Here is a 24,728-nt window from a genome sequence, read left to right on the forward strand (position 1 = left end):
TCCTGTGCTTGTTGTTCCTTTGGCCCCCTTCATGCAGTCTGTCGCTTGGCAAGTCCATGCCGCCCTTTGTTGGTTGAAGATATGCAGCTAGGCCAACCAACAGACGCAGGCTATGTGGACCTCCTTTTTCGTTTACAAATAACCTTGGAGGCAAAAATGAGGGGCTAAAGATTTGGCAGAAATGCCTGATATCGAAGACGTGGCCATCTGGAGGGCTAGAAGGCTATGCGTATGCTTATCTTGAATTCTCTTCGGCTCCACCCTCCCTCCTTATTCCCCCTCATGCTGAAAAGAGCCGAGATTGCGGCTCATAAAACCAACAGCATTGTGATGTGGATGTGTTAATTGGCTGGCAAATATGAGAGACAACAGAAATATATTGCAGATGTGCATAGCCAACGGAAGTTCCACCGTAAAAGACCGTGAAGGAGAGCGAGGACACGGAACGTGGACTGCCAATCGCTTCAACGATCACGATCTGCCCCTGTCCCTGTCATTCTTCTCTCAAGGAAAGTTTTTCAAAACCATTTTGCCATCTAATAGTGGCATTTAACGATACGACGGCGGGAAGCTTCCTTGTATTTGGACCAAGAAAAAAAAGATACAAGCATCGAAGCCATCACAAGTACACTACACTCACCCTCCCCTATCTTCCAAATCAATGCATGACACGCAGTCGATATCGAATCAAGAGAGAGAATCGAGTTTATCATCAGGGTATCCCGCAAAACCCCAATGTATCATGTCGAAAAAGTGACATGACATTTACGATTCACGATTCCCACTTGGAAAGAAACCGTAGCGCCTTAAAACAGCTAGGAGAAAAAAAAAATAAGTTTCATCATGGACAGTCATCTGTTTCAGGGATCTGTTTTGTAAAAATTTCAAGGATCTGTACTGTAAGATGGCATATTTTTCCTTTGAGGCGATTTAGAGCGAAGGAGCGCCAGTTTCCCCGATCTTTGTTTTTGGCTTTTAGCATTTTAGATCAGCGGCGCTTAAGTTATCTCACATGCTTCTGATGCCAATAATAGCGATCAGTCTGCCACAATTGACGTGATTTCGGACTTCAATAATTGAAGCGAAGCGCGGTCCAAGGAAGGCCCGGGGTATGAAGTCACGGCGGTGGGAACTTTTTTTTCACATGTCTGCCCAGACTTTTGTTTTATAATCTCTTACGTTTCTTAGCACAACTTATGCAAGCCCCGAAATCAGGTTTTCTTATCAATCTATAACATCGGGAAGTATCGGGTTGAGCTTGTCAGCCGCTTTGCAGAGGTTATCTACGGAGCAGGGAAAATACGGTGTTTATCTTATTGAGCTACGATACCTGTGTCAAAGTAAAGAGCAAGCCGGGAATACAGTATCAGTATTGTATAGAGTTCGTTCTATCTGATATTCACGATTGTCATCATCATGAGTGTGGTTTACATATTGGCTTCATCTACAGCGTTCGGGCAAATATGGAACATTGGTGTATACTGTATATGTGTCCAGTACATCTTACATGGGTGTCTACAGCTGCCTAGAGATATCAATAGATAACCAACTAGCAATCACAATGAAACCAGACATATCACAATAACTTATCTCGGATCGTTGGGGCTCGGAAGCTTAACTGCCGGGCCGTTGGGGGTTGACATCAAGGCATTTGGTCGGTTATGCACCCGAACTGAACGCCGCACTCGGTCCGATGGAGTTTCCTACCTTTGAGGGTGCATGTTCATATTCAGCTTCACGGATTATCCCTCTTTTAATTCTCCTGTGCGAGAAGAGCCGAGCTTAAATCACATATCAGCCATCCTCAAATCAGCCGGCTGAATGGAAGGAGCCTTGGTAGCACGCCGGCACTATGCCGAACATATTAAAGATCTCGGATATACTCCCATGGAGCTAGCTCATCGCACTTTCACATGCCTGAGCAACGTTTTTCATATCTCTGGCTCGGTACATTATCCGAAAGGTGGTGATGTGATATCGTTAGCTTTGTGAGCTAGAGGGCTTTTGAGTTAGCCAACGCTCATTCAGATGAGATTGCACTCTTGTGATTTATGCAGCAATTGTACAATCATATCTGTCCGTTGTGTAGGCATAATGGCTCGTTATTGACATGCGTAAAATGGTCTCGATGCTGGTCTGTATGTGCTCCGTACTGTCGCATATGAGATCCCTGAGCAACAGCTGGGGGAAAGACACTAAGACTGTGGGGAAAAAGGCATTTCCAAGTTTCTTCCTGCGGCAAATTCCATTGTTCGTCGGAGCGGAGTAATTGATGCAGCCCCCAGTCTGCCCCAAGGAGGTGCAGAAGAATGAAGAACGAATTACTCGTACTGCTGAGGTTCAGCTCATACTGGTGAGGAGTGAAGTGAGTAAGGAGTAACGGGGTAACTGCATCGATTCAGTAAGAACCCTGCGGCAGGCTTGTTGCAGCCTGCCCTGCTCCTCTTGAGCCCCCCCACGATAGGATAGATTTCGGCGCATTGAAATCGCCAGGGGTTTTTTCTCCTCCCCCTGCGTGCGTACGGAGCAGGCGCCATCTGGCGTTTTCTGCGAGTCCACTGATTGACCGAAGAAAGACGACAGGCGGATCAGAGACTGTGGTGGAGCGACAAGGAGAAGACTGAGGCACCCACTACTCCGTATTTTGGCTTGAAGGTACTTGCGCATATACGCAGACGTACGGAGTACATATGCATGGCGCTTGGCATTATCCATGGGCGTATAGTAGTAGTGGCCTTCGGGACGGATTTAATATATTGTGCATGAGGCGTGAGATGATCATATAGCATGTGGATCGCCATCATCCGATCGTGCTGGCTGTGTGCCGATACACACATAGGCGGATGGGCGGCAAATCAGACGGCTGTCTTGATGGGGTAGCATTCGGATCAAATTGGTGCTGCAGGTGTTGTATGATAATGGCAATGATCTGATCCGGCGCAAGAGCATGGAGGTTCGCTTGCGGCTCTCGATATTGTTGGGCCTGCCTGCCTGGGTGTTGGCCCGCGGGGGTTTCGCCTGGAGCAGCGGCAGCGGATCTCGTACGATGGGCCTTGTTTTTTTCGCCGGTTCCAGATTTGAAGAATCAGATTGAAATGAAAGTTGCGGTGTCTCTTTGCGGGCCCCCATTCCGATGCAATGTGGGTGGCAGCGGTGCGTGCCTTGCATAGCATGGCATAGCATTGAGCAAGGCCAGGTCTGCGGCCGCCGAGTCAGTCGCTCAGGCACGAGTAATCCAGGTCGCAGGTACAAGCATCGGCGCACTAGCGGCTGTATGCAATGCGAGTTACAGGTACATCCAGCGATGCGATGCGGCTAGCACAGGCCGGCAGCTGTGCTGTGTTGGCACGACTGGGCAGGGATGCGGGTTTGAGGTTGATTTGTTTGGAACTGCATTCTATCTTTGGCGTTCCGTTTCGCCGAGTTTGAGTTTGAGATGAAGTGAGCTTCGTTTTGCGAGGCTGAGGAACGTGGCTGCAATGCTTGCGTATCAAATCAGCTGGCAGGTACCAATCTGGCCCCCAAAGCCCAAACGGTACTTCGGCCCTTGCCCGTGCGAGGCGCTCTTTTGCAGGGTCCCGGTGGTACCTGTCCAGACGGGCGGTACGTACCGGACAAGCCACAGGGGCGTTTGCTTTGCTGGATGGACGCCCTGAGCATCCCGGCGATTGATTGGCCGCTGCGAGGCATGTTCCTTTTTTAGGTGCGTGCCTTTGGATACCTGACCTTCCTTGAACGACTTGTTCCCCATGCAGCAGAATGTGCTTTTCCTTCAGATTTTTCTTGATTCCCTGCTCAGCAGCTTAGCATTGCAACGTAGCAGGCCAGCCGGGCGGTGGTGCAAGCAAAATGCGACCATCTTCATGCGGCTCACCACAGGCGATTTTTTCGCCTGGCAATTATGCGTAATGCTAGTGCCGGTGCAGAGGTGGACAGGACAGTATATGGAGGTGGTACCTGCAATAGCATTGGATTGGCATGGTGAGGTCCCGGCGAAGTGGGGTGCGGTGAATCTGGAGAGAGACAAAGATAGCCTCATTATCCCAAGAGAGCGCTATCAAGACAAATGCCTCTAATATGCTCGTATCACACAAGAGTGGTGCTCCTGCGTGCTAGCTTGTAGCAGTCGCCAATCCACAAATGGGAAGAACTGGCTGGCATCGGGCTTCTTTTTTATCTTGTCCTAGTTCTTTTTCTTCTCTGGCCCGAATTTGGCGCCGCAAGCGCACTTTGTGTCGTCGTGATTAAAACTGCGCGGCCAAAGTGACAATTTCATTTCTGCGCTCCATACGAGGCATTCAGCTGACGATTATGCCGGCTAGTCAGTAGGTATGGAGTAGCAGCAGCAAGCAGCACTTGACCCGATATCTAAGCGCCCTGTCTGTAATTTTAGGCCTTTGCCCATGTCGGAGAGTTATCGCCACAGAGCATCGTTGTGCGTGCTCTGTCACCCCACTGACTGACGATCCCCCAGTGTAAAAGAGGATCTCCAGCGGTACATTTACGCCATGTGATTTTCTTATTCTTTCTGAGCCAGTGAAGGCCTCGTGGGGGGTTTTGCCAATTTCCAGCGTACGAATAAGCATGTACATATCAATCTAATTCTGCCTTTACCCATTGCCCAAAGTGAGTCGCTTCGCAGTCCACGTTTGGATTTTTGCCGAGCATGTCTTGATTGGGGAGCGGAACATGCAGAGGCCGCGGCTTGATTGAGCCCAGCTTGCTACTTTGTAATCTGGGTAAAAATCCCCCGCGAGTATCGCCGCCGGGAATGCAAGATAAGGATGATACTGGATGTACTGTAGAAGGGCAGAAGGGCCGGAAGATATCAAGGCATGCATGGGTTGCTTTATCGGCAAGATAGGCAGAATTGAAAACCTGCTGTATTTCCCCGCCTTTCCCCCAGCCCTGGGCCAGCTCTAATCAGAGATTGCACATCCATTCATGCACAGATATGCACCTAAAACAGACTTGATATTGATATCAAGACGGATGGTGTTGCATGTCTGGTAGGTGATTCGCCACCCGCCAGCATCTCCGTTCTGCGGCGTCTCTGTCTCTATTCCCTTTGCAGATGAGGAGGATGCATTTGATAATTCTGTCAAAAGAGAACAGGCCCTGTGCGGTTCTTTCGCGATCGAACGCTTACATCGCGACAATCAGTCTGCTGACGCTGGGCTGCTAACCCGATCCAAAGCCCACAGAGGACAATCAAACCCCACCCCCACATTTGCGAGATGGCTAAATCTGATGGATTGGTGAATGAGGAATTCTCAAATGAAGCCGTTATATGAAGTGAAGCACACTCGATGTCTCTGTGCAAATACATTAATAGTATTAATGATGAATCAACAAGACAGAAGAGAATAGCATCCAATTAGACAGCCTCAGCTTACCAGCGAGGTCGGAGCGGCCGTTATAGCAGCTCACATGGCGTAGCTTTTCCCACACCATGTGCCACAGTCACAGCCCACCAAGCAATTCTCACGTGGAGTACATGTCAGATCAAAGTAGCAGTGGACGGGAAAGTGAAAAGGCAAAGAAGAGCCAAATTAAAAAAATAGGTAAAAGAAACACCATGGAAAAAAAATCTTCTCCAACACGTGAGACAAAAGGACGATCTATGCTTCAAAATGGCAGGACTACTAACAGAGGAGAAGGTGAAAAACCCCCCACCATAGAACTTTGTGACGTACAAAGTACACTCCGCCATTCCTTACCCTTCCTTATTGCTCGACTTTGACAGGCAGCCAAGCCCTTTGCGTACTCGTCTCTCTATTTCACAGCACACCACCTCGACATTGTTAGTGCAGGAATTTGTAAACTCGGGCGCACGGGTAAAACAGGCACAGCAGAAAAAGGCTGTCACCCGTTTTGCTGGTGTATGTGTTACACAACCGCAAACTAACAGAATTTGGTGTGTCTCGTTCAGTCTCCTAATTCGCCAGGCCTGTTGAAGCGGTGAGGAACGATTTAACAAAGGAGAAGCCAAAAGATGTAGCAAAAAGGAAAAAAAGACAGGAAAAAGCAAAGAATGCCTTCTCCCCATGTCTCAGCTGCAGCACAATCTGTAACCATGGCCAAAAAAGTCATGCAAGCCACCAGGAGGCCAACCCCACCGCTGTTGTCTTTACGCAGAGCAGCAGTTGCACTGCATTGGCCTCATTCGCTGTACGTAAACCATATAGCGTCGCATGCTCCTATTACCTACATACATACATTGGCTTTGTAAGTAAGGATACGTGGTCGTGGCCATGTCTGTGATTTATTAGTATTGATTTCTTTTTTCCTTGTCCAATCTCGGGTTCGGATACCTTCATCGCCCCGTATTACCCGGACCTCATGATGTTGCTGCCAGCAGACATACGGAGGAGCATCAGTATGTGAATATTAGTATATAGCATGTCATTACGAGTATTCGTGTAGCATGCCCGGTATACGCAACACGCAGACGAACTCGTTCATCATCCGTTTGATCAGATCACCCGCCAGCAGCAGCAGCGCCGGCAATTTTTCTCCCATGCGCCGGAACGGCCAAAGGGTTGCTGACGTGATCTCGATCCCTCCCCCATCTCGACATCTAGACCGCAAGTGTGCTTCCAGCGCCCTGCCGTTGCCCAATCGATGAGCGGCATCACACAAAATCCAAAAACCCAACAAACTCCCCTTCCCAGCCTTACCGACCAGGTTTTGAGGCAGCAGCAGCGGCATCAGTAGGGAGGGTATCCATTGCTGTGCAGTCCTCTTGCAGGACGAATTACTGGCTTTTTCCCCCTAGTGTAGTCATCCAAGTACGTGCTTGTGCAGTTTACCGCATGAACAGGCCTACTAGCAGTAGTTAGTGACCCTGATAGAGAGGAGAAGGAAGGGGAATAAGAAGCCGGGCGTCGTTGCCGTCGGCTGAGTGGGGGAGAGATATGCCACATGCCGTGAGAGACAATATGAAGCCTTTGGAGGCTCAGCTGCGTATCAACGGCTGTGTGTATCGCAGCCTGAAGATAATACACGTAGCACTACCTTGTACTCTGTAGAGCCCAATCTTCAACACATTGAATAGGAGGGGAAATACAAGAAAAAAACATGCAAGTTGATACAAGAGCTCCCGTAGGCGAGTACGGCGTTGCACAAGTACACAGACACCGACGCACGCACACATTCTCCGTATGGGGTCCAAATAATACGGAGTCCCCAGACTTTGGGGAATCCAATCAAAAGCCTCAACCCTGCGCTTTTCGTAACTACCTCCTAGTACGGGTAATGCCAATAGCACAAGCCTCCCTATCATTTACAAGTACCTACAAGGCGCACGCACGCACGCACGCACGGCAACTCGCACACCAAAGGAAAAAGCCCCCCGGCGTCTTGCGTAACGGAAAACCGATTCTAATACAACATGCAATCACCCGCCTCGTGAAATTACCATCTTGATGCTCTCGTATCAGTGCCACATCGTACCATTTCCTGGCAAACTGTTGCCTGCAATCAGCTGCCAATGGATTTGGATGAAACCAAAAAAGCAAAAAAAAAAAAAAAAAGAAAAAAAAACCAGCAGCACAAGGCGACGGCATGTGGCCTCCACAGCCCCAGCCGGAGCGTAGCAGCAGCGCAACCTCAAACGAAACAAGGCACATGGCTATCCTGTAGCACCCAGCCCAGCACGTACGCGCAATACATACCTAATAAAACTCGTATCATTTAAAAAATAAAATCTCCCTTGCCCTTCCCCGTATCGAGCATTTGCTCTCTTCCACACTCCCCCTTCCATTCCATGCCATTCCATCTAAGCGAGCCAAACAAATGCTGTCTGCCTGGCCCTACAAGCACCCTCACCCTCACCACCATCCATCAAACCACACACACACCCCCTTCGGAAAAAAACAAACCCCCCTTCCAATAGATCATTTGTAACTTGTAACTTGTCTACAGTTTTGCGTTGCCTTTTGCTGTGCTTTTACTTGCTTTCCAAGGTTCCATGCTTTAATCTCCCCCCTCCATCCCATCCACATCCCCCAGAGATAAACCTTCTTAGCGCTGAGGCACCCGCCCTAGTCACTAAAATCCCATCGGATCAGCGTAATCTACGCTAGGAACTAACCCAGAGATAGGGCAGCTGGACGCCCTCAAAACAGTTATCTAACTGTATGATCTCTTCCATTTCCAAAATGATCAGTAGAAACACTGCCAAAATCCTTCAATCAAGGTTTCTCCGGATAAAAGCTAATACTAACTAGGTAGATATATCTAAAACACTCTCTCTTCCCCGCAAACCTTGTCTCCCTCTTTTTTTTTGGTGGCTGCTTGTTTTAGGACCTCAGGCTTTCGTACGATAGCCAGTTGACAGTCAGGAGATAAGACGGGAAACACCGGAAGGAGGCTACTTGGAATTTCGGTATCAACCCCGTATATACGACGAAATATGTAATTTTTGTCTAATGCTATTACCATTATTATCATCTATCATACAAACAATGCCTCCTTGACTCATCCATTCATCCATTACTTCATTATACTCAACTGGTACATAGTAGTAGCAGTATTAACAAGACAGTGAAAAACGCAGTGGTGCGGCTATGAAGTCATCCATCTTGAATCCCTCTGTAATAGGCCGCGGGTCCCACGGATGCACCGCCTTGCCCGTGGCTTTTTGCTCCCCTCCATCACCTTCAACCCCCTGATAATACCTGCTGCTGCCGCCTCCGCCGCCTCCCCCATATTTTGCATGATAATCCCCATATTTTGTAACACGCAAGCGTGTTTGGTGTCCTCCCCAATGCCGCTGCCGAAGGCCGTCGAAAGCAGGCCCAAATGCCGGGCTCGGGTTGCTCCTTAGCGGTAGATGCGCTATGCAAACCAACAGAGTCATACATGATATAGTAATAGCACAATAAACAGCCAAGTTCAATCAAGAGCGCGTGATTTAATGACAATAAATGTATTTTCCGATTTTTTTCGAGTCTGCCCCTGTGCTGCTGCTTATGCAGTATGCACCCGTCAAATCCAATTATAGTATTTCATAGTAAGCCTCCACTGTATTGAACCCCCCCAAAAATGTGAAACAAGAAAAAACAAAAGCTGAGAAACGGAATAAAATTTTTATCCGCCCGGGAAAGTGGTGATGTCTATAATTTCCTTTGGCCATCCTATTCTTGTAGGATCCCATCCAGTCCTGCTTTAAAAAGAAACCCAAATCGAACAAATGAATAACAAGTGAAATCAATAAAAAGGAAAGTAAAATAAAACCATGTGTCAAATCCTGTGAGGGATGACTCTGTCCATTTCCAATTCCATGCCAGAAACGCCAACTCTTTCTATCGTTCTATAGCCCATAGTCATCAAGTCATTCGAGGCACCATAGTAGGGTATTTTTAAAATCTTCTAAATCCGATCCATGAGATCGCCGCCGGCAAGGCTGCCTGTGGTTGAACTTCTGCCGCTGTTGGGGAATACACCGTCAGAGAGGAGATCCTGAACCGCGACCTTGGGGACTTGAGGAACAGGCAGTTTCCTCTGGCTTCCATCGGGACGACTGATGATGTCGGTTAATGAAATGCCAGAGCCGCGAGAGCTCAGTCCCTGCACTTGAGGAGGGAACTGAGGAGCGTCAAGGGTGGGCTCCATGGGGGCCAACGCCGGAGTGGTGTTGTGCTGCAGAGACAAGTTTCTCAGGCTAGGCAGCTCATATCCAGAGAAGGGACGGAGTCGAGGTGAGTGGGCGGGTGTAGCGATGGGAGTGTGGTCCGGAGTGGGCGACAGGGAGTCGTGCGAGAAGGTAGGGGAAGATGGAGCAGTAGAATTGGGCGAGTTGGGCCTTGACCTCTTGGCGTGCCTCATGCTTCCGTGGTAGTGGTCATCATCATCATTGAAGTGAGATCTGGCCATGTGGTATGAGGAGAGCGAAGGACCATGGCCCCGAGAGCCCTGCATACCGGGGCTGAAGTAAGGGTGGTGCCTTGAGTTGTGGTTGGAGGGGCCGCCAGAAAGAGTCTCGCGCTCAATCTGGTGGGCGGCGTTTGCGAGCATGGAAATGTCAGTACCACGGCCATAGTGAGGCATTGAGACTGGTGGCACGGCGAAAGAAGAGTAAGAGTGAGGAGGCGAGACGTTGGGCGAGACCAGAGCAGAGGCGGGCGCTGAGCGAATGGCCTTTGGCGCAGGAGGAGGAGCCATCATGCCGTCGACGTGCAGAGGGTGAGGCATGCCCTGGTGGAGGTGCTGCTGGTGCTGCTGCTGGCCCTTGTTGCCTCGCCTAGAGTTGGGGTTGCTGTGTATCCTCGAGTGCCTGGTCAGCTCGTCGGAGCGGGAGAACTTCTTGCTGCAGCCAGGGAACTGGCAGGCATGCGGCTTCTCGCCGGTGTGGGTGCGGATGTGTCTGGTCTGGTGCTCTAGACGGTGGAAGGCCTTGTCGCAGAGAGGGCACTTGTAAGGGCGAGGGAGCTCGTTGGCAGACTCTGAGGCCTGCGCTCCTGGGATGGGCCCATTGGGCTTGATGACGGTAACCGCAGCGGTAGACATGGCTCCGCTGCTTTGGTCCTGGCTTGGTGCTGCCGACGATGGATTAAGGAGATTGGAGAAATCCACGGCAGACCGAGCTCGTTGCATGTGATTGAGCGGCGGTCAACGAGGCTGTCTGAACAAGCGAGTGTGAGGGTTGGCTGTTGCTATGATGCGTGCGGTTGCAGGATGTGCGATTGTCCTTGGCGGCGGGGCGAGAGGGACGGGCTGCTTTTTATATCTGTAAGTATATCTGGTTGTGACTGCTGCTGACGCGGTCTTGTCTTTCTGTCATATGTCTAATGCTTCTTGGTCGTCGGTAAGGATAATAGTAAGATAAAAGATTCGCTAATGTTTGGCGAGTGGCGGCTGGCTGGCTTTTGAACTTTTATCTTGGTTCGTCAAGGGAAGAAGACTTTTACTTTTTTTTTCTCGGGAGAAGGAGGGGACTGGGGGGAGGGAATCGCTTTAATAAGGGCGGGCTCGGCCGGGTCGGTACTTGGTACAGGACAAGGGAGCATGGGGAGGTACTTGCGGGCTTGTACCCGGACGCATCAGCGCATTGCACATGCTGGTGGTCGCTACAGGCGGCGGTAAATCAGGGGCGTCACGCAGGGCTTAGGCGGCGGCGTTGGGGGTGGGCAACAGTGCTGCATGGCAGCGTCCAGTGGGCTAGATGGCGCGATGGGGTGCTGGAAGGACGAGGAGGGGGACACGTAGCCGGGGCTTGGAAAGGGGCACGGGGTACTTGTCGGCTCTCAGATGGTTGTACCTCTGGCCCCAGCATTCGAGCCCCAGCCCTTGTTTTCGCTCAGTGGGAGCCCCAGCTGGGGCGAATGGGCAGGAGCGAGCGGCAGGGGGAGGGAAGGCAAGAAGGAGGGGGTGTAATACGGGGCGAGGGGTGCGGCGTGGAGATAGCGCACAGCACTCATGCACCAAGTAGCGTGTACCACCGGCAATGGCGAGATGGACGAGGTGCGACTCGTACCCCGTACCTGTAGCACTAGGTCGGCTTGGCTCCAGCCAGCCAGCCAGACTTTTTTCGGCCCACGGGAGATGCTCGCTGTTGCTGGCGCTGGGGCGCAAAGTACCTCCGCCAAGCTGGTACTTGCCCAAGTTGCCTTGCCAGATGCGATTCTAGTGTGAGTGCCACTGCAGCCACCCCCTCTCGGCACACGATTGCGAGCAAGTTGCAACTTGGGAAGTTGTGGGCTGGCGGTGGAGGAACGGTGAAGGTAGCAGTTGCAGTAGCTTTTTCTCTCTCTTTCTTTGTTGAGACTGTTCGCTCCACCGAGCCGTCTATGCCACAAAGAGTTGCTAACTCTGGTGCTATTACACGACATACAGTACAGGCACTATTAATTACGTTTACACTCAATGCGTTTTTGTACTGTAAACGCTCAGCACGATTCACTTGGCACCCCCCCAGGCTACGGTATCGGGGGAAGTGAGGCGCAGCGTCTGTCGTGCTCGACTGATTGGCCGCCATTCCCCGGAAAAGCTATCAGCGCGGCTTCAGAGGCATGGAGACGCCTGATAGTTACGAGTACGAGGGTTCGTTGTAATCACAAAAAAGAAATCTCACCGGGAGCGATTTTGCCCATCACGACATGAGGCTGCTTGCGGTCACTGTGTCTGGTTCTGGCTGCAGCAACACCTCGAAAACAGTCAGGATGCCCAGTGTAAGTACTCGGTTTCGTATTGGAATTTTTCCCTTTTTTTTTTTTTTTTTTTTTTTTTCTTCCGGCGGGTAGCCTAGTTAATTAATTAATATGCGCAGTGCGCTATCCCGTGGCGTGGCTTGCCGTCGCCCCTTCACCGGCGTGCTGAAGACCCCAAAAAGAAGCTGCCAAATTTTCTTCTGGCGCATTCAGTGATCGCCAGCCAAAAGCCATTACTCTATAAATTCGACTTCGGCTCTGCCTGGGCACGACTCATTTTCCCGTGTGTCGTGGGGCCGAACGCTAGCCACCACCTCGACGGTCCCAAAAAGGCGCCCTGCTAACGCTGGCTAGCACCACAGTCGAGAATGCAGCACACACGCACAGCAATGCTTATAGCTTGGGAGTCGCTAAAATTACTCCGCGGCGCATTCCTCCGCAGGCTTGGGGAGGCCTTTGTATGATGATGCCATGCCAGGGTGGGATTTCACTACGATAGAATTTTCCCACGGCCTTGGGTTGACAACTGCTGGGCCTGGCACGCTCTTATGGGGTACGAGTTGAGTTGACATCACGCTCACGCTCACGCACCCGGATGACGCTGTCCTTGCTTTCTTATTCTCAGCTCTGTCTGCTATACTTGGATGGCGCCCGTCTTTTATCCTCAGTCCCCAGTCTCGAGGGTCATCAGGACGCTACATCCCACCTTTTTGGGGGCCGAAGTGACAGCGGCCCAGCTCCCTCATACCACCATTTCCATTTCCAACTGATAGTGAGCCTTGATGGTGGGGGGTCTGGCAGAGTCACGCCCACCAACAACGCAATAGCCGTGACAGCTCGCCTGTTGGGTCAGGCTACCATATCTACCACCAAGTACCACTCCATATCATCCGTTCCGCTCCATATCAGCGGAGGGGACTTGTTACAAAGGGACCCATCCTCATTGACGTTAGGTTATCGTTGGATGGCCACGAAACCCCATGGAGTATGTGGTCACGCTTCCTGGGAAAACCTGTCAAATCATTTGATCGCACGGACAAGGCATGAGTGACTGCGGCTCGCTGCTCGGGCGCTTAGCCAGCCATACGCATACAGCATAGTGCGTTGTCGGGCTGATAGCATTTGCATTGGTCCTAACGCCATTCATGTTCGTCCTTCAGGTGAGGCAAGATTGGCTATGAAGATCGCTGGCCGACGTGACCGTAGCCCTCCAACATGACAAACGGAAACCAGGCCGCACAACAAGGGAGCAGTAGAGAAGGGTGAAGAGGTGCCAGCTAAATAGCCGAGACACGGCTGCGTTGCCCGTTTCCCGCGAATGGAAACGTTCAGAAACGGTGTCATGATACTACATACTACTGGCTGCTGTTGTCTTTGGTTGAAGCAAGGATGGAGAGAAATGTCTGGTTGCAGCTGGTTTAACAAGGACAAGATCAGAATGAAACGTCATGAGCCGAGCGAGTGCCAGGCCTGCGAGATCTACTTTGGCCCGCCGGCAGAAAGCTTACTTCTCCGCTTGCTCGTGCTGCTTTGCGGAGTGAACAATAACCACTACTCCGTCCCCAGTGTTAGTAGTGCCGTTTTCGCAACCGAGCCTGTTGATTGAAGCGGCTCTATCGTGATTCCTCTAAGGCGATCTCGACGGTCCGTGAGACATGGGGTGCGGATATGCAAATTCTAGCCCTTGTGTGCAACACACATTCCCCAGACTTTTCCTTCTTTCCTATTATTCCCAGCCCGCCAGCCGGCGCCGAGTGGCGTTCACCATTCCTAGCGTGCCCTTGGGAAGGCAAAAGTACTCCCGTACAGGCTCCGGTAGTCCAGATACGCTCCCGACTATCTGTTCTACATGACTCTTCACCTTCCTTATTCTCGCCGCAACAAAGTCTTGGAGAGAGAGGGCCCTGTCAAATTGCGCTGCCTCCATTCTTCCCCCGGCCGGGGTCCCCAGAAACACCCCTGGTTCCCTCCCTACGGTAGAATGTGGGGGTTGCTATCTCTGGCCAGAATCTCTGCCTTTTCCCTGCCATTGGTGCGGCGCAGAGCAGAATAAGAAAATGATTGCTAGTCTAGTCTATCCACCGCCCCCATCTAAATGTCTTACTGATATTATCCTTATCAGCAAGGCGTGCTATGCGGCTTCAGCATCAAGAAAAGAGATCCGCAATGGCGTTCGAGTGCCCCCATCGACGGTCTAGGCACCCGTAAAGCGAATTCGCCATTTCGATTAGCGCACATTCTCAGCGTTTTCCAACGACCGAGAACGGGCCTTCCAAGAGATTGTTCTCGGTGTATTGATGTACCTGTGCTGCCTGTATTCAGCCTTTCAGCTTTATGCCTGTTACCACTATCAGCTTTCCTGGTACGCTCGATATTGCATGTAGCTTTGACCCTTGCGCCCCTAGGCTGCTTCAGGAAATTCCGGGGTGCCCATTGATCTTAGATCTCCTGAAATTGTGCTCCCTTGTCACCGAACCAAACCGCCACGTAACTTTTCTCGGAACGGGGAAGCCCGGCCGACACCCCGGACAAGGGAACTTTGCTGCACAACTGAAAATACGACCTGAGCTTGGACGCAGCGCATGAAACAGATGTTACAGAGCCTAAGGCATTGGTTTCATGGCCCAAAAAAAGAAGAGATTAAATCTTCCGCCAATACGGGGTAATGCACCGCACAAGACCTACACGTTAAACGAGGAGAAAAGGAGCGAGGAGCTTGATGGTTGCGACTGGTCTGGATAAACTAATAGCCAATCCTTCGTGCTTGCTCGGCGATCTATCACAACGCCCCATTCAATTCGCAGCACTTAGCATTGGAATTTATCAAGTAGGATTACCACTACCAACGGTGGCATAACTGATGAGGCCATAGTAGCGCCATTTTCGCTCAGGTGTTAGTATCCTGACGATAACCCTGGCAACCTCCACCAGCGCAAGTCAGTGCCCGCCTAGAACCCGCACAGGGGGACATGCGAAAGAGAGATAAGGAATATCTGAGCACGAGGCATGATTGATGCGCATGGCCCGCGTTGAATATTCGGTCCATCTATGGGCTACTTTTTTACTCCGTATCAGATATCTGAAAGTTGCCTGTTCCCCCGGATCAATACTCGGCGCAAACGACGGTTGCTGCGTACATTCCAGTCCAGGAGGAACACGCCTCATAATTGAGGATGACTAGTAGCAGTTTGCTTTGCTTTTTTCAGAAGGAGAGTACTATGTTGTGTGCATAAGGTTGGGAGTAAGAGCACTGGTGCCAGGTTGAGCATGACATGCTAAGGACCAACATACATATTCCTCCTCGTTTCAACCGAGATACCGGTTCACAATGGATCTCCCCGAAGGGAAAACCTTCCAGATACGGCCAGAGACTTGATAGCCAATGCCCCGGCAAAGTCGGCCTCTTCGGCTGAATTACGGAGGAGCAGGGCCCAGCTCCAGAGTCAAAGCACATGTCAGATAAAGGTATTCAGTGTACAGTAGTATTGGCAGAAGAACATGCCAGATTCGGCTTCAGCCTGGGGATATATTCTCCTGAAATGCCTGCCCAAGCCTTGCCTTGGGAACAATAATATTGTGGTGGCATTACTAGGATCAGGCTGCATTCGGGGCTCCTCGGGTGCCGGGCCCTGTACTGACTGTGCATCTTCAACACAGCCATCAAGAAGCCCTGTTTTCACATGTAACATGGAAATCGTGCTTGCAAGTACACGATCTTGGCTTTGCGGGCTCCAGTCAATAGCCTCAAAAATCCTTTTCCCCGTTCAGCGCGCACGGGAGGAGGCTACTGACCGAAAGGCCCAAACCAGACCTCAATATCGCCCACGTGCTTATCTCTACCCCCAAAATGTCCGGCCAATTTCCCCAGAAGGCGGGGCTCGGTATACTGTATACGGGCCTTTCACCTAGTTTTTTTCACCTGTAACGCACAAAGGGCTTCATTCTTCGCCCGTGCGATAGCCGAGAATTGGCCACGGTCATTGGCTGCTTGGCTTCGACGATGGCGACACTTGTGCTGATAAGAGACGATCCCGCCGGCTAATGAATTGGCAAGTTTCACGCCAAAGGGGTGTATGGGAGAGAACGGCTAATAGCGCTTTTCCGTGCTATTGCCATTACTACTCGTTATAGCTGACGGTCAGCGCCAGCCAAGAAAGAAAATTGAGTGAGAAAGTAAAAGGGCCAATGGAGTCCTAAAGTGGCATCATCAGCCCTCAAGCCTAGGTCCTAGGCTGGGACCTTTTTTTTCTCCTAAGCCTTTTCGTTTTCTTACGATGCAACGTGTTACGCCTCCATGGGGGTGTGCGCTAAAACCTGGAGAATATTCGCCTCGCCACGATTTCCGTCGATGTCAAAACGTAAAAGTGCGGGCACCTTTGTTGCTCTGTGCACACATTGGATATAGCCTGTCGTAACGTTGAGGCGTTCTTTCGGCCTCTTCCCGTGAATAACAAGGAAGAAAAGGCAATACTACGGGATATAAGGCAAAATATTGGCCTGGGGGATGCCGTAAGCTCTAATTCTTCCGGAAACCTTCTTCAGCATGACGAGTCGTTTCTTGTCGATGACCGCTACCCAACATCGACAACTGCCTTTAGGCTGAAACATTGTTAAGTTTTTTATCCATTTCTTTCTCATATTCGCAATTCTTTTTATGCCTTTTTACCCTGTCCACCTGACGCAGGAACAAAATGCCATTTCGATTAATGAAGTAAAAGAGGGGCTAATTATTGTCCCACCCCACGGGGAGACAATAAAAGATGGGGATGTGATGGGTGCTATGATTGGGGGTGTGGCTGTGGTGGTAGTGGTGGAGGAGAGACAACCTAGGAATATTCGCTCGCCCAACGAAAAGCAAAGGAACAAAACTTCATGTTTCGTTGCTGCGTGTATCTGACCATGGTTCGACATTGTTCAATGCAAAGACGCATACTAATTGGCTCGGCTGCGAACTTGTTTGCTGTCACACAGCGACTGGCACCACGTATGATGCGTGACAAGAGAGGTTTCAATGTAACGCGCGCGAACTGCAGGCCAGCGATTCGCTAAGCTAACAAAGACTGCATTTGCACCCAAAAGCATTCATAGCCTATCATGATCCTAGGGCATTGGAAATGTCGTACGAAGGGTGAAACTGGGCTTCCATTCTCTCTGCGGCTTGTTTGTGCCGCACTGCCCCTTACAGCCCGACCTCGTTTTCGCTTCCCAATGCGCCCCCAACTGGTTTTACGAATTATTACTACCAGTACTTATTATCGTGTTTGTGTTTGTGTGTGTGCGTGTGTGTTCATTAGGAGAAGCTCGGCGACGCCGCGCGAATAAAAAGTAGTAGCCTTGCCTTGGGAGTCATTGAGCACACCCCCTTTGTGGCGTTCTAGAAAAGAAGAAAGACCCGCCGCACGGGAACATGGCCGTATGAGGCACCGAGCAAAGAAAGAAAAAACTTGGAAGTGTGCCTGCGGCATAAGTTTTATGTACAGTACATGTCTTTCTGGATATGTGCCTGTCCGGAGTACGCCGGGATTCCCTCGAAAGTAAAAGCCGCTTTAGGCTGTGAGGCGGACTTTGCTTGGCGGGAATAGTTTGCGACGTTAAGGAGTATTCAAACATGCTTGCCTGACATTTTCGGCTAGCGAGCCTGGAGATACAAGGAGCAGCAGTTTTACATCTCTCGATGTGAGTGAAGGCTTGCAGATCTTGCTAGGCTGCAACTTTACCCCGTACAAATCTCAACAAAGTATGGCGTTTTCCCCAGATCTAGCGTATGGAAGTTTCTAGACTGTAGCATAACTCGCTCTAACAGCATCTGAGGCGCAAATCTCGCACCTTAATTCGACCATCTGTGGCTTGCCCTCTGCCACTCAAACAGAGTACCGCCGAGATGTGGCTAAGACCCCGGGCCAGATCTTGCAAGACTTCGGCCCCAGAATGAGGGGTTCTCGTTCGGGTTCTCGTTCGGGTTATGTCAACTTATACGGCATAGATGGGTTGACGTCTTTTAGCAGCTCTTCTCCCCATATCTGGGGGCTATCGATTACCTATTTATTAGCTAAGAACCCTCTCTTTTGACTGGACTCTTGGCTTCTATAGCTATAGTGCTGAACGAATGCATATTGCAGCATAGAGTGACGTCAAGCAGCGCCCTTCTACTGCAGTTTGCGGAGTTCATCCTCGGCTCGTATCGTAACTCTGCAATACGAATCAAAAACTGCTGAATTTGGGTGTTCAAAGCTTCTGTAGGGCGTCGTAGTTACGAATAGAGCCGAAATATTTGAGGAATGAGTTAATTTTAAGCATACTCATTGCGCGGATATTTTCGCATTGTTGCTTCATCTTTGATGGTTGAGATGTACAAGTTATAACTCCTAACAACACCACATCTGCATCTCGGAAAGTCCGCTACAGTGGCCTACGTAATCAACTTGCCTATCAACTACAGCAATGCCCATTCAGTCAGCCGTCCTTCGGGTGGCCCGCCCGTCCGACAACATCGACGCGCTGCTCCCCTTCTACGTCGACGGCCTCGGCTTCGAGCTGCTCTTACGCTTCGACCAGCACGAAGGCTTCGACGGCATCATGCTCGGCCACAAGGGGGCGGGGTACCACCTCGAGTTCACGGCAAAGGTCGGGCACGCCGCCGGCCGTGCGCCCACGCAGGACAACCTGCTCGTCTTTTACCTACCTGAGGAGAAGGAATATGCGGAGGCGGTGGCGCGCATGGAGAGGGCTGGGTTTGGCGCCGTGACGAGCTTCAACCCTTACTGGGATCGCTGTGGGAAGACGTTTGAGGATGCGGATGGGTATCGGGTTGTTTTGGCTAGTAGGGAGTCGCCGTGTTGAGAGCTATTGAAGTTATAATGGATTATGGGTACAAGGGGTGGAAGAAGACAAGATTCTATTGTTATTTAACTTGTTGAAACAGAGCAATATTGGCATGTAAAACAGCTACTGAAGACTATCTAACAAAGTGGTACTTGGGCCCAGTAGTTGTCGGTGCCAAGTTGAGTAAAGGCTGAGTGGCAAAACATTCAACATAAAAACCTACCCAAAAAATGCATGCAACGTTGTCCAAAAAACCAAGTGCAAAAAAGCACACAAACAACGGAGTAATCCTCGGCTGTATCCTCTTCCCATACCAGCACCCCCTTCAGCTGGCTAGCTGTGCATTTTTCTTTTGTACCCGCTTTGCGCAGAGAGTCATGACTAATGGCCAAGCTATTGGGGTCTGGAATACGCCGCACAGGCGACAAGCTCAAACAGGCCCTGGTAAGCTGAGATTCCCCGATACGAGTGCGCAATTCTCCGCAGCTGTGAGGTGAGGCTTGCAGGATTTGGTGGTGTAAACAAATGCAAACAACATATCAAGAATAGACAATTTATTAGATGATGATAACTAACAAGAAGAAAAGTAAATATTGCATGTAAGGAATAGTAGTTTTTGAGTAGTATGAAAATAGAGACTGCAGTGGAGCTAGTTGGTACTTTTGGACTCTGGTAATTTAAATCACGTGCTTTCGTGCTCTACTGTGCACGTCTGCAAATCAACGCCGCTTCACGGTCATACTGTCTGCGTAGCTAAACCGGGTAGCTTGGCCAGAGATCCAGGGCAAACCGGCTATGGATGATGGATTATCATGCCATCCATGGCCATGATACAGCCAGTTTTGACATTCCAAGCTCGACGCGTGAGTGTTTCTTGCGCTGGCTTGGCTGGTATTTGTGCTAACAAAGGAGGTTAAGATCGTCTTCCAACCGTGCAAGCTTCACAAGCTTTGGAAGATTTGAAAGCTGACCCGGCTGCTCACATCTCGACGGGTTTAGCAGCTCTTGATTGTGCACTGCTGGGACTGGACTCGGAGGATTCTCAAAATATTACGGTGCATGGCGGCGTGAAGCGTGGCCAGGTAACTGAGATATGGGGTCCTCCTGGCTGTGGCAAGACTGCATTAGGGTAAGAGGTCTCAGTAAAATATGCATATACTATATAAATTCATATGATGAATGTTTATATACTGATGGATGTTATAGGATTCAACTGGCCGCCAATGCCCTGAGTGATGGTAACGGTGTGGTCTGGGTAGGTCGGTTTGACGAATATAAAATGAAACTATACTCTTGATATCGTCACCAGAACTAACACGGGGCTTCACATCCAGACTGCTTCCAGAAATTACAAACGCATAGAATAGCAAATGTGCTGAAAAGCGTCAAAGAATCTCGAATCTTGGCGGATATAGAGAATGTTCGAGACATAGACCCGGCTAAGCTGGTTCAATACTCTTGCATGACGCTGCCTCATCTGCTTGCGCTCATATCTCGACCAACAACAACCACTATAGCTCCAGACGTTTCGCTTATCGTCATAAGCTCCTTATCAGCTCTAATAAATTCCTCTTTGCCGAGGTCTTTGGAAGGAAAGGGGAGCAAAAAGCCTGCAAAAGGTATGTTCTTATACATTATCCTCGAGATTTTCTCTTCTCACACCTCTCCTTAGGTCCCACTCAAGCTTCAAAACGCCTGCAAGGTTTACAGTTTATAATCACCACGTTGCAAAAGCTCGCCGCAACTAAAAACTGCGCCGTGGTCCTTTTATCGCAATGTGCAACCAAGATGCGAAGCGAGCAGATGGCTACGCTAATCCCGTCGATCAACACCACAGTCTGGGAACAGGGTGTGTCTACAAGGCTAGTTCTATTCCGGGATTGGGCGTGGAATGCCAGCAAGTCCTCCAGCGTCTTTCTGGCTGGCCTGCAAAAGATTGATGGCAGGGCGGCCCAAGACGCCGTCGAACATGTATCTGCATTTAAAGTTGAATCTGTGGGTTACATTGATCCTGCCCTGCTTAAGCGTCGGCATTTGCGAAATACTAATCTCAACTTGGACAACAGGCCGGCATATCAAGTGTCCACTACGAGGCCAGCAATTCGGACATGGAGGTGGCGGCTATAGCACCGCGACCAAAGAGGAAACTGGGGCAGACGGACCTGGAGGTGCCAGACAGCGACGACGATGAAGACTATGGTTGGGCAGACGAGGATGAAGATGCGTTGCCACCGCCGCCGTCCCAATGGCAAGGGAGTGAGGATCTTATCTTGGGCGAAAACGCAGGCCTAACCGAGGATGAGTCGGAGGCGGAGGAAGGGCTCCAAGATTACTACTACGAGGACGACGATACCGGGGAGGGCGACCGAAGTAACAACGAGACTGACTGACTGAATGACTAGCTGACTACTCCGTCCTGACCTGGAGAGAGCTGTGCAGAGGAAAAAAAAACTGGGGGTGGCTTAAGCGCCGGCAAACGGCCGAAGGGCTATTGTGCACCGTAGGTGTTTCCGAGATGGAGCGAAGATGGAGCCGCATCTCCCCACTAAGCGGGCGGCTTTTGCTCTCACAGTTATCGAAGACGAAGCCCTAGCGAACAATAGCATGACGAGGTGGCGGCGTCGTCCCGGCCGGGATGCTAATTTGGGGTTAGATCCCATTTTCATGAATAAGATGGTGAATTTGCACACACTGACTAGGCACGGAGCACTACTCTATATGATATAGCTGTCTGCAAAACGAGAGCTGAAGATTTTTTTTTTCTCCTTTCTATTTTTAAAGACTAGATGTTTACTCCGTATTCTAGTTTTATTCTGAAAGTTCCAGCCTCGGCATGTCCATTAGTTTTTATATATTTTGCCTCTGCACAATATTCTGAGTCGTGATAGCAATAGCATACTGTAATCTCCAGCGAATGGCCAAAGCTTATTTGATCGGAGAGACCCTTCCACGCATAATGGCATCTCTGCGACCCTAGCTATTCATGAAACAAAATCGGGAGTTTTTTCGGGTTACGGGATGATCTCTATATTCACATCGCATGATCATTGTAGCACTCGGGAGGGAGATGGCAGAAATGTGCCGGAGATGCGAGTTCAGGCCAATTGGATACGACAGCCCTGTCGTGCTATCACGACGTCATGAGCATGGAGTTCAGCTTGGTCCGGGGTCTAGGCGGAAATAATTGCCCTTGCCTTTTTTAAGCCGCCTGAGCCTGAGCAAAGTGTCTAGAACCTGAGCCCGACATGTGATAAGCTGGGCCATAAGCTGAGCGCTACCTTTGCTTCTCCAGGCCGTGGATCCATCTTAACCCCAGCCCGCTATATGGGATTATGTTGAATTATTGACTCGCATGATTTTTTGTTTAATTTTTTTCTGGTCAGCCCCGTCCATTGTCCGTGTCTGGGGAAGGGGGGTATCAAGTCTTTGGCGAGTTTAAATCCACAATACGCGCGTGGTTTGAGCGGGTTCACAATTTCGTTTAACGATCCAGTTATACATGTATCGAGCGTGAACTTGTGTACAATGATACTGGTCTATTGACACATGGTGGAGGTGACAAAGAGGAAAACAGAAATACTTGGCAGTAAATTGATCAAGTTGATTCCACTTGACAAGACGCATTGAATGCTTGGTGTACGATGCTTCCAGGCAGTGGCTCTCGCTTGGGGAACATCACGACTTATTCACTCGGCTCTAAGAACCCCCAACAAGATTCATCTCATCTATGCAGGCCAAAGCAAAGTCGCATCGCTGCAACCACTCAGATTACGTGCTGCGACTCAACAAGGCTGATGATGCTCTGGCATGATATGATATCGGCCCCCGGCTCGGCTGACCTGTGTAGTCCCTTCGGTTCGGAGCTGCCTCGTACATACAGGGCGTGTGCAGCGTGCCCGGTACCTTGATGGCGCGCCGGGCGCTGGGCGGTTTTTCGGCCTCACGTCGGAATTCGCATTTTTGCTCTTCGTTGACGTTTGCCACCTCTTGGCCCGTTTAGTCAATTGAACCGCCAAGCCACACGATGAGGCTGCGGCCTTGTTCCTGGCTGCCTTGCCAAGGACACGATCAAACTCTGGCCGAATGCAAATTTTTTTTTTTTGTCTTGTTAGCCTCGAAAGCAAGCAGGGTCTTTGTCTCAAAATTTTCTTATTACGCCTTATCAGATTCTCAATAGTACGTAAAATCTACTGCTAGCCTGGGAATTACTGCTTAGCAGGGCAGCTAAAGCCGTAGTAGCAGCAGTGTACTTACGGTACAGTAGACGCTGTAGATGGCATCACGGAATTCGGTGTCCCATCACAGCTGGCTATTAGAGCATGAGGCCGCCTTCAGAGCGTCCTGGTCCATGCGTTTGCCCACATGCTTCTGGAAAAAAATTCTCCTAATTGCATCAGCGCGGGCTAAACGTGCCAGTCCCCACCGTTATCTCTGCTGCTAACCACTACTCCTCGCTGCCCTCGCTCGCTCTCGTCGCGGTGGTGTTCGCCGGCTTCGCTGGTTGAGAAATTTTGACGATCCACAGGCGTTCAGTTTGTACCTGTGGGGAAAAGATACATGGCGCAAAATCCCCGATCTGACTCCACGTTTTCGTAGAGACACGCCTCTTAGCCGCTTTTTTTTTTTTTTTTTTTTTTTTCTTTGCTCCCACCAGGGTTATTAATTTTTTCCTGCTGAATTTTTTTATGACTACTGTACCTTTCACAGTGATAGTGGAACATGACAGGCAGGGCAGTGGAAGCGCAGGCAGCCTTATTTCTTCCCATGTGCCTTGTTATGCACAAATGTGGACTCGGGTTTAGTCCCATGTCATCGTCATCGCCATCATTGCGTGGCGAAGAAAAAAGCCATGCACGCATGCAGAATGAAGCAATTCATTCCCAATTGAAAGGCTGCGGAAAGCATCCAAGACAAAAATAGCAAGAGAAGGAGGATTTCCTCGGATCCATTGCAGAGCTTAGCTTTTCTCCTGAGTGCGGCCGCCGAAAGCCCTCGCTCGCTTCGCTAAGGGCGCATTGAGGCTGGCTTGTTCCAGACGAGAGGCCAGCGCTGCTTGGCTTTTTTGGCCCCAAGTCAGTCTGAGACATTCAGGCGGTGGAGTCGTCGCTCCAGCGCCTCTGTTCTGTTCTGGGGTCTGCTACTCCGTATCTACTCCGTATGGGGTGATGGTTCGAGAGCAGTGAAAAAGCCCTCAGCCAAGGACGGCCGACCACCGTGCACGCACTATCCGGGTGGACAGTATTGCTACGGCCAAATATGCGGCGGGTCAGAGCATAATACGATACGAAGTGCACAGTGGCAATACTGCCGATACGATTACGCAGTTTGTGCTCGTTGCAAGAGGCTCGAGCAGTCTTCTTACGTACACGGCCTGCTTCGTCTTATCGCGACCCGTGCTGTGGTACGATTGAGAGGCTCAGACACTGTTGAGACCCTTTTCCCATTGCCGAGTATGACGCATCTCGGCGCCATGGAAACTGCAGTAAGGGAAGCATTACCGTTATACTGAGCCGCCATTGAGGGAAATTTCGGAACCGCCAGCCAGCTTACTAACTAGCTGACCTGGGGCTTGACCGTTATCAAGGTTAGCCAAGCGCTGAGTGAGATGCTACCGTCCACTGTACTTGTACTCACAGACTGGAATTGCGCCGAGTTCTCCCATGGCCCGTCCAGAAAAGAACGCGGCGCCATCCCGTCCACACAACTGTCAACGTGGTTCCCCCCATGCCCGGATCGACGGCTAGCACGCAACAA

General features: G+C 50.4%; 2 protein-coding genes across 2 annotated transcripts; one reads left to right on the forward strand and one right to left on the reverse strand.

Annotated features, from left to right (window-relative positions):
• Nucleotides 1-9,119: 9,119 nt before the first annotated feature.
• On the reverse strand, nucleotides 9,120-10,922 carry GGI43DRAFT_120794 (carbon catabolite repression regulator). Its single transcript, XM_083199033.1, has one exon. The coding sequence runs from the start codon at nucleotides 10,597-10,599 to the stop codon at nucleotides 9,376-9,378; it is 1,224 nt and encodes a 407-aa protein (XP_083058387.1). The 5' UTR covers nucleotides 10,600-10,922; the 3' UTR covers nucleotides 9,120-9,375.
• Nucleotides 10,923-19,786: 8,864 nt separating this feature from the next.
• Nucleotides 19,787-22,094, forward strand: GGI43DRAFT_429023 (protein RAD55; the record flags this gene model as incomplete). The annotated part of the gene is made up of 6 exons (XM_083209040.1): nucleotides 19,787-19,886; nucleotides 19,923-20,103; nucleotides 20,181-20,233; nucleotides 20,342-20,593; nucleotides 20,647-20,969; nucleotides 21,041-22,094. 6 exons carry the CDS (start codon nucleotides 19,787-19,789, stop codon nucleotides 21,362-21,364), a joined length of 1,233 nt encoding a protein of 410 aa, XP_083058388.1. The 3' UTR covers nucleotides 21,365-22,094.
• Between the last annotated feature and the right edge of the window lie 2,634 nt (nucleotides 22,095-24,728).

Source organism: Trichoderma evansii (genome assembly GCF_050947405.1).
Source record: "Trichoderma evansii strain SZMC 28006 chromosome Unknown GGI43scaffold_17, whole genome shotgun sequence".
Classification (NCBI taxonomy): domain Eukaryota; kingdom Fungi; phylum Ascomycota; class Sordariomycetes; order Hypocreales; family Hypocreaceae; genus Trichoderma; species Trichoderma evansii.

Bases quoted from the DNA above. Each gene is read 5' to 3' on its own strand.
- GGI43DRAFT_120794 (XM_083199033.1), bottom strand. From the start codon at position 10,599: ATGCAACGAGCTCGGTCTGCCGTGGATTTCTCCAATCTCCTTAATCCA.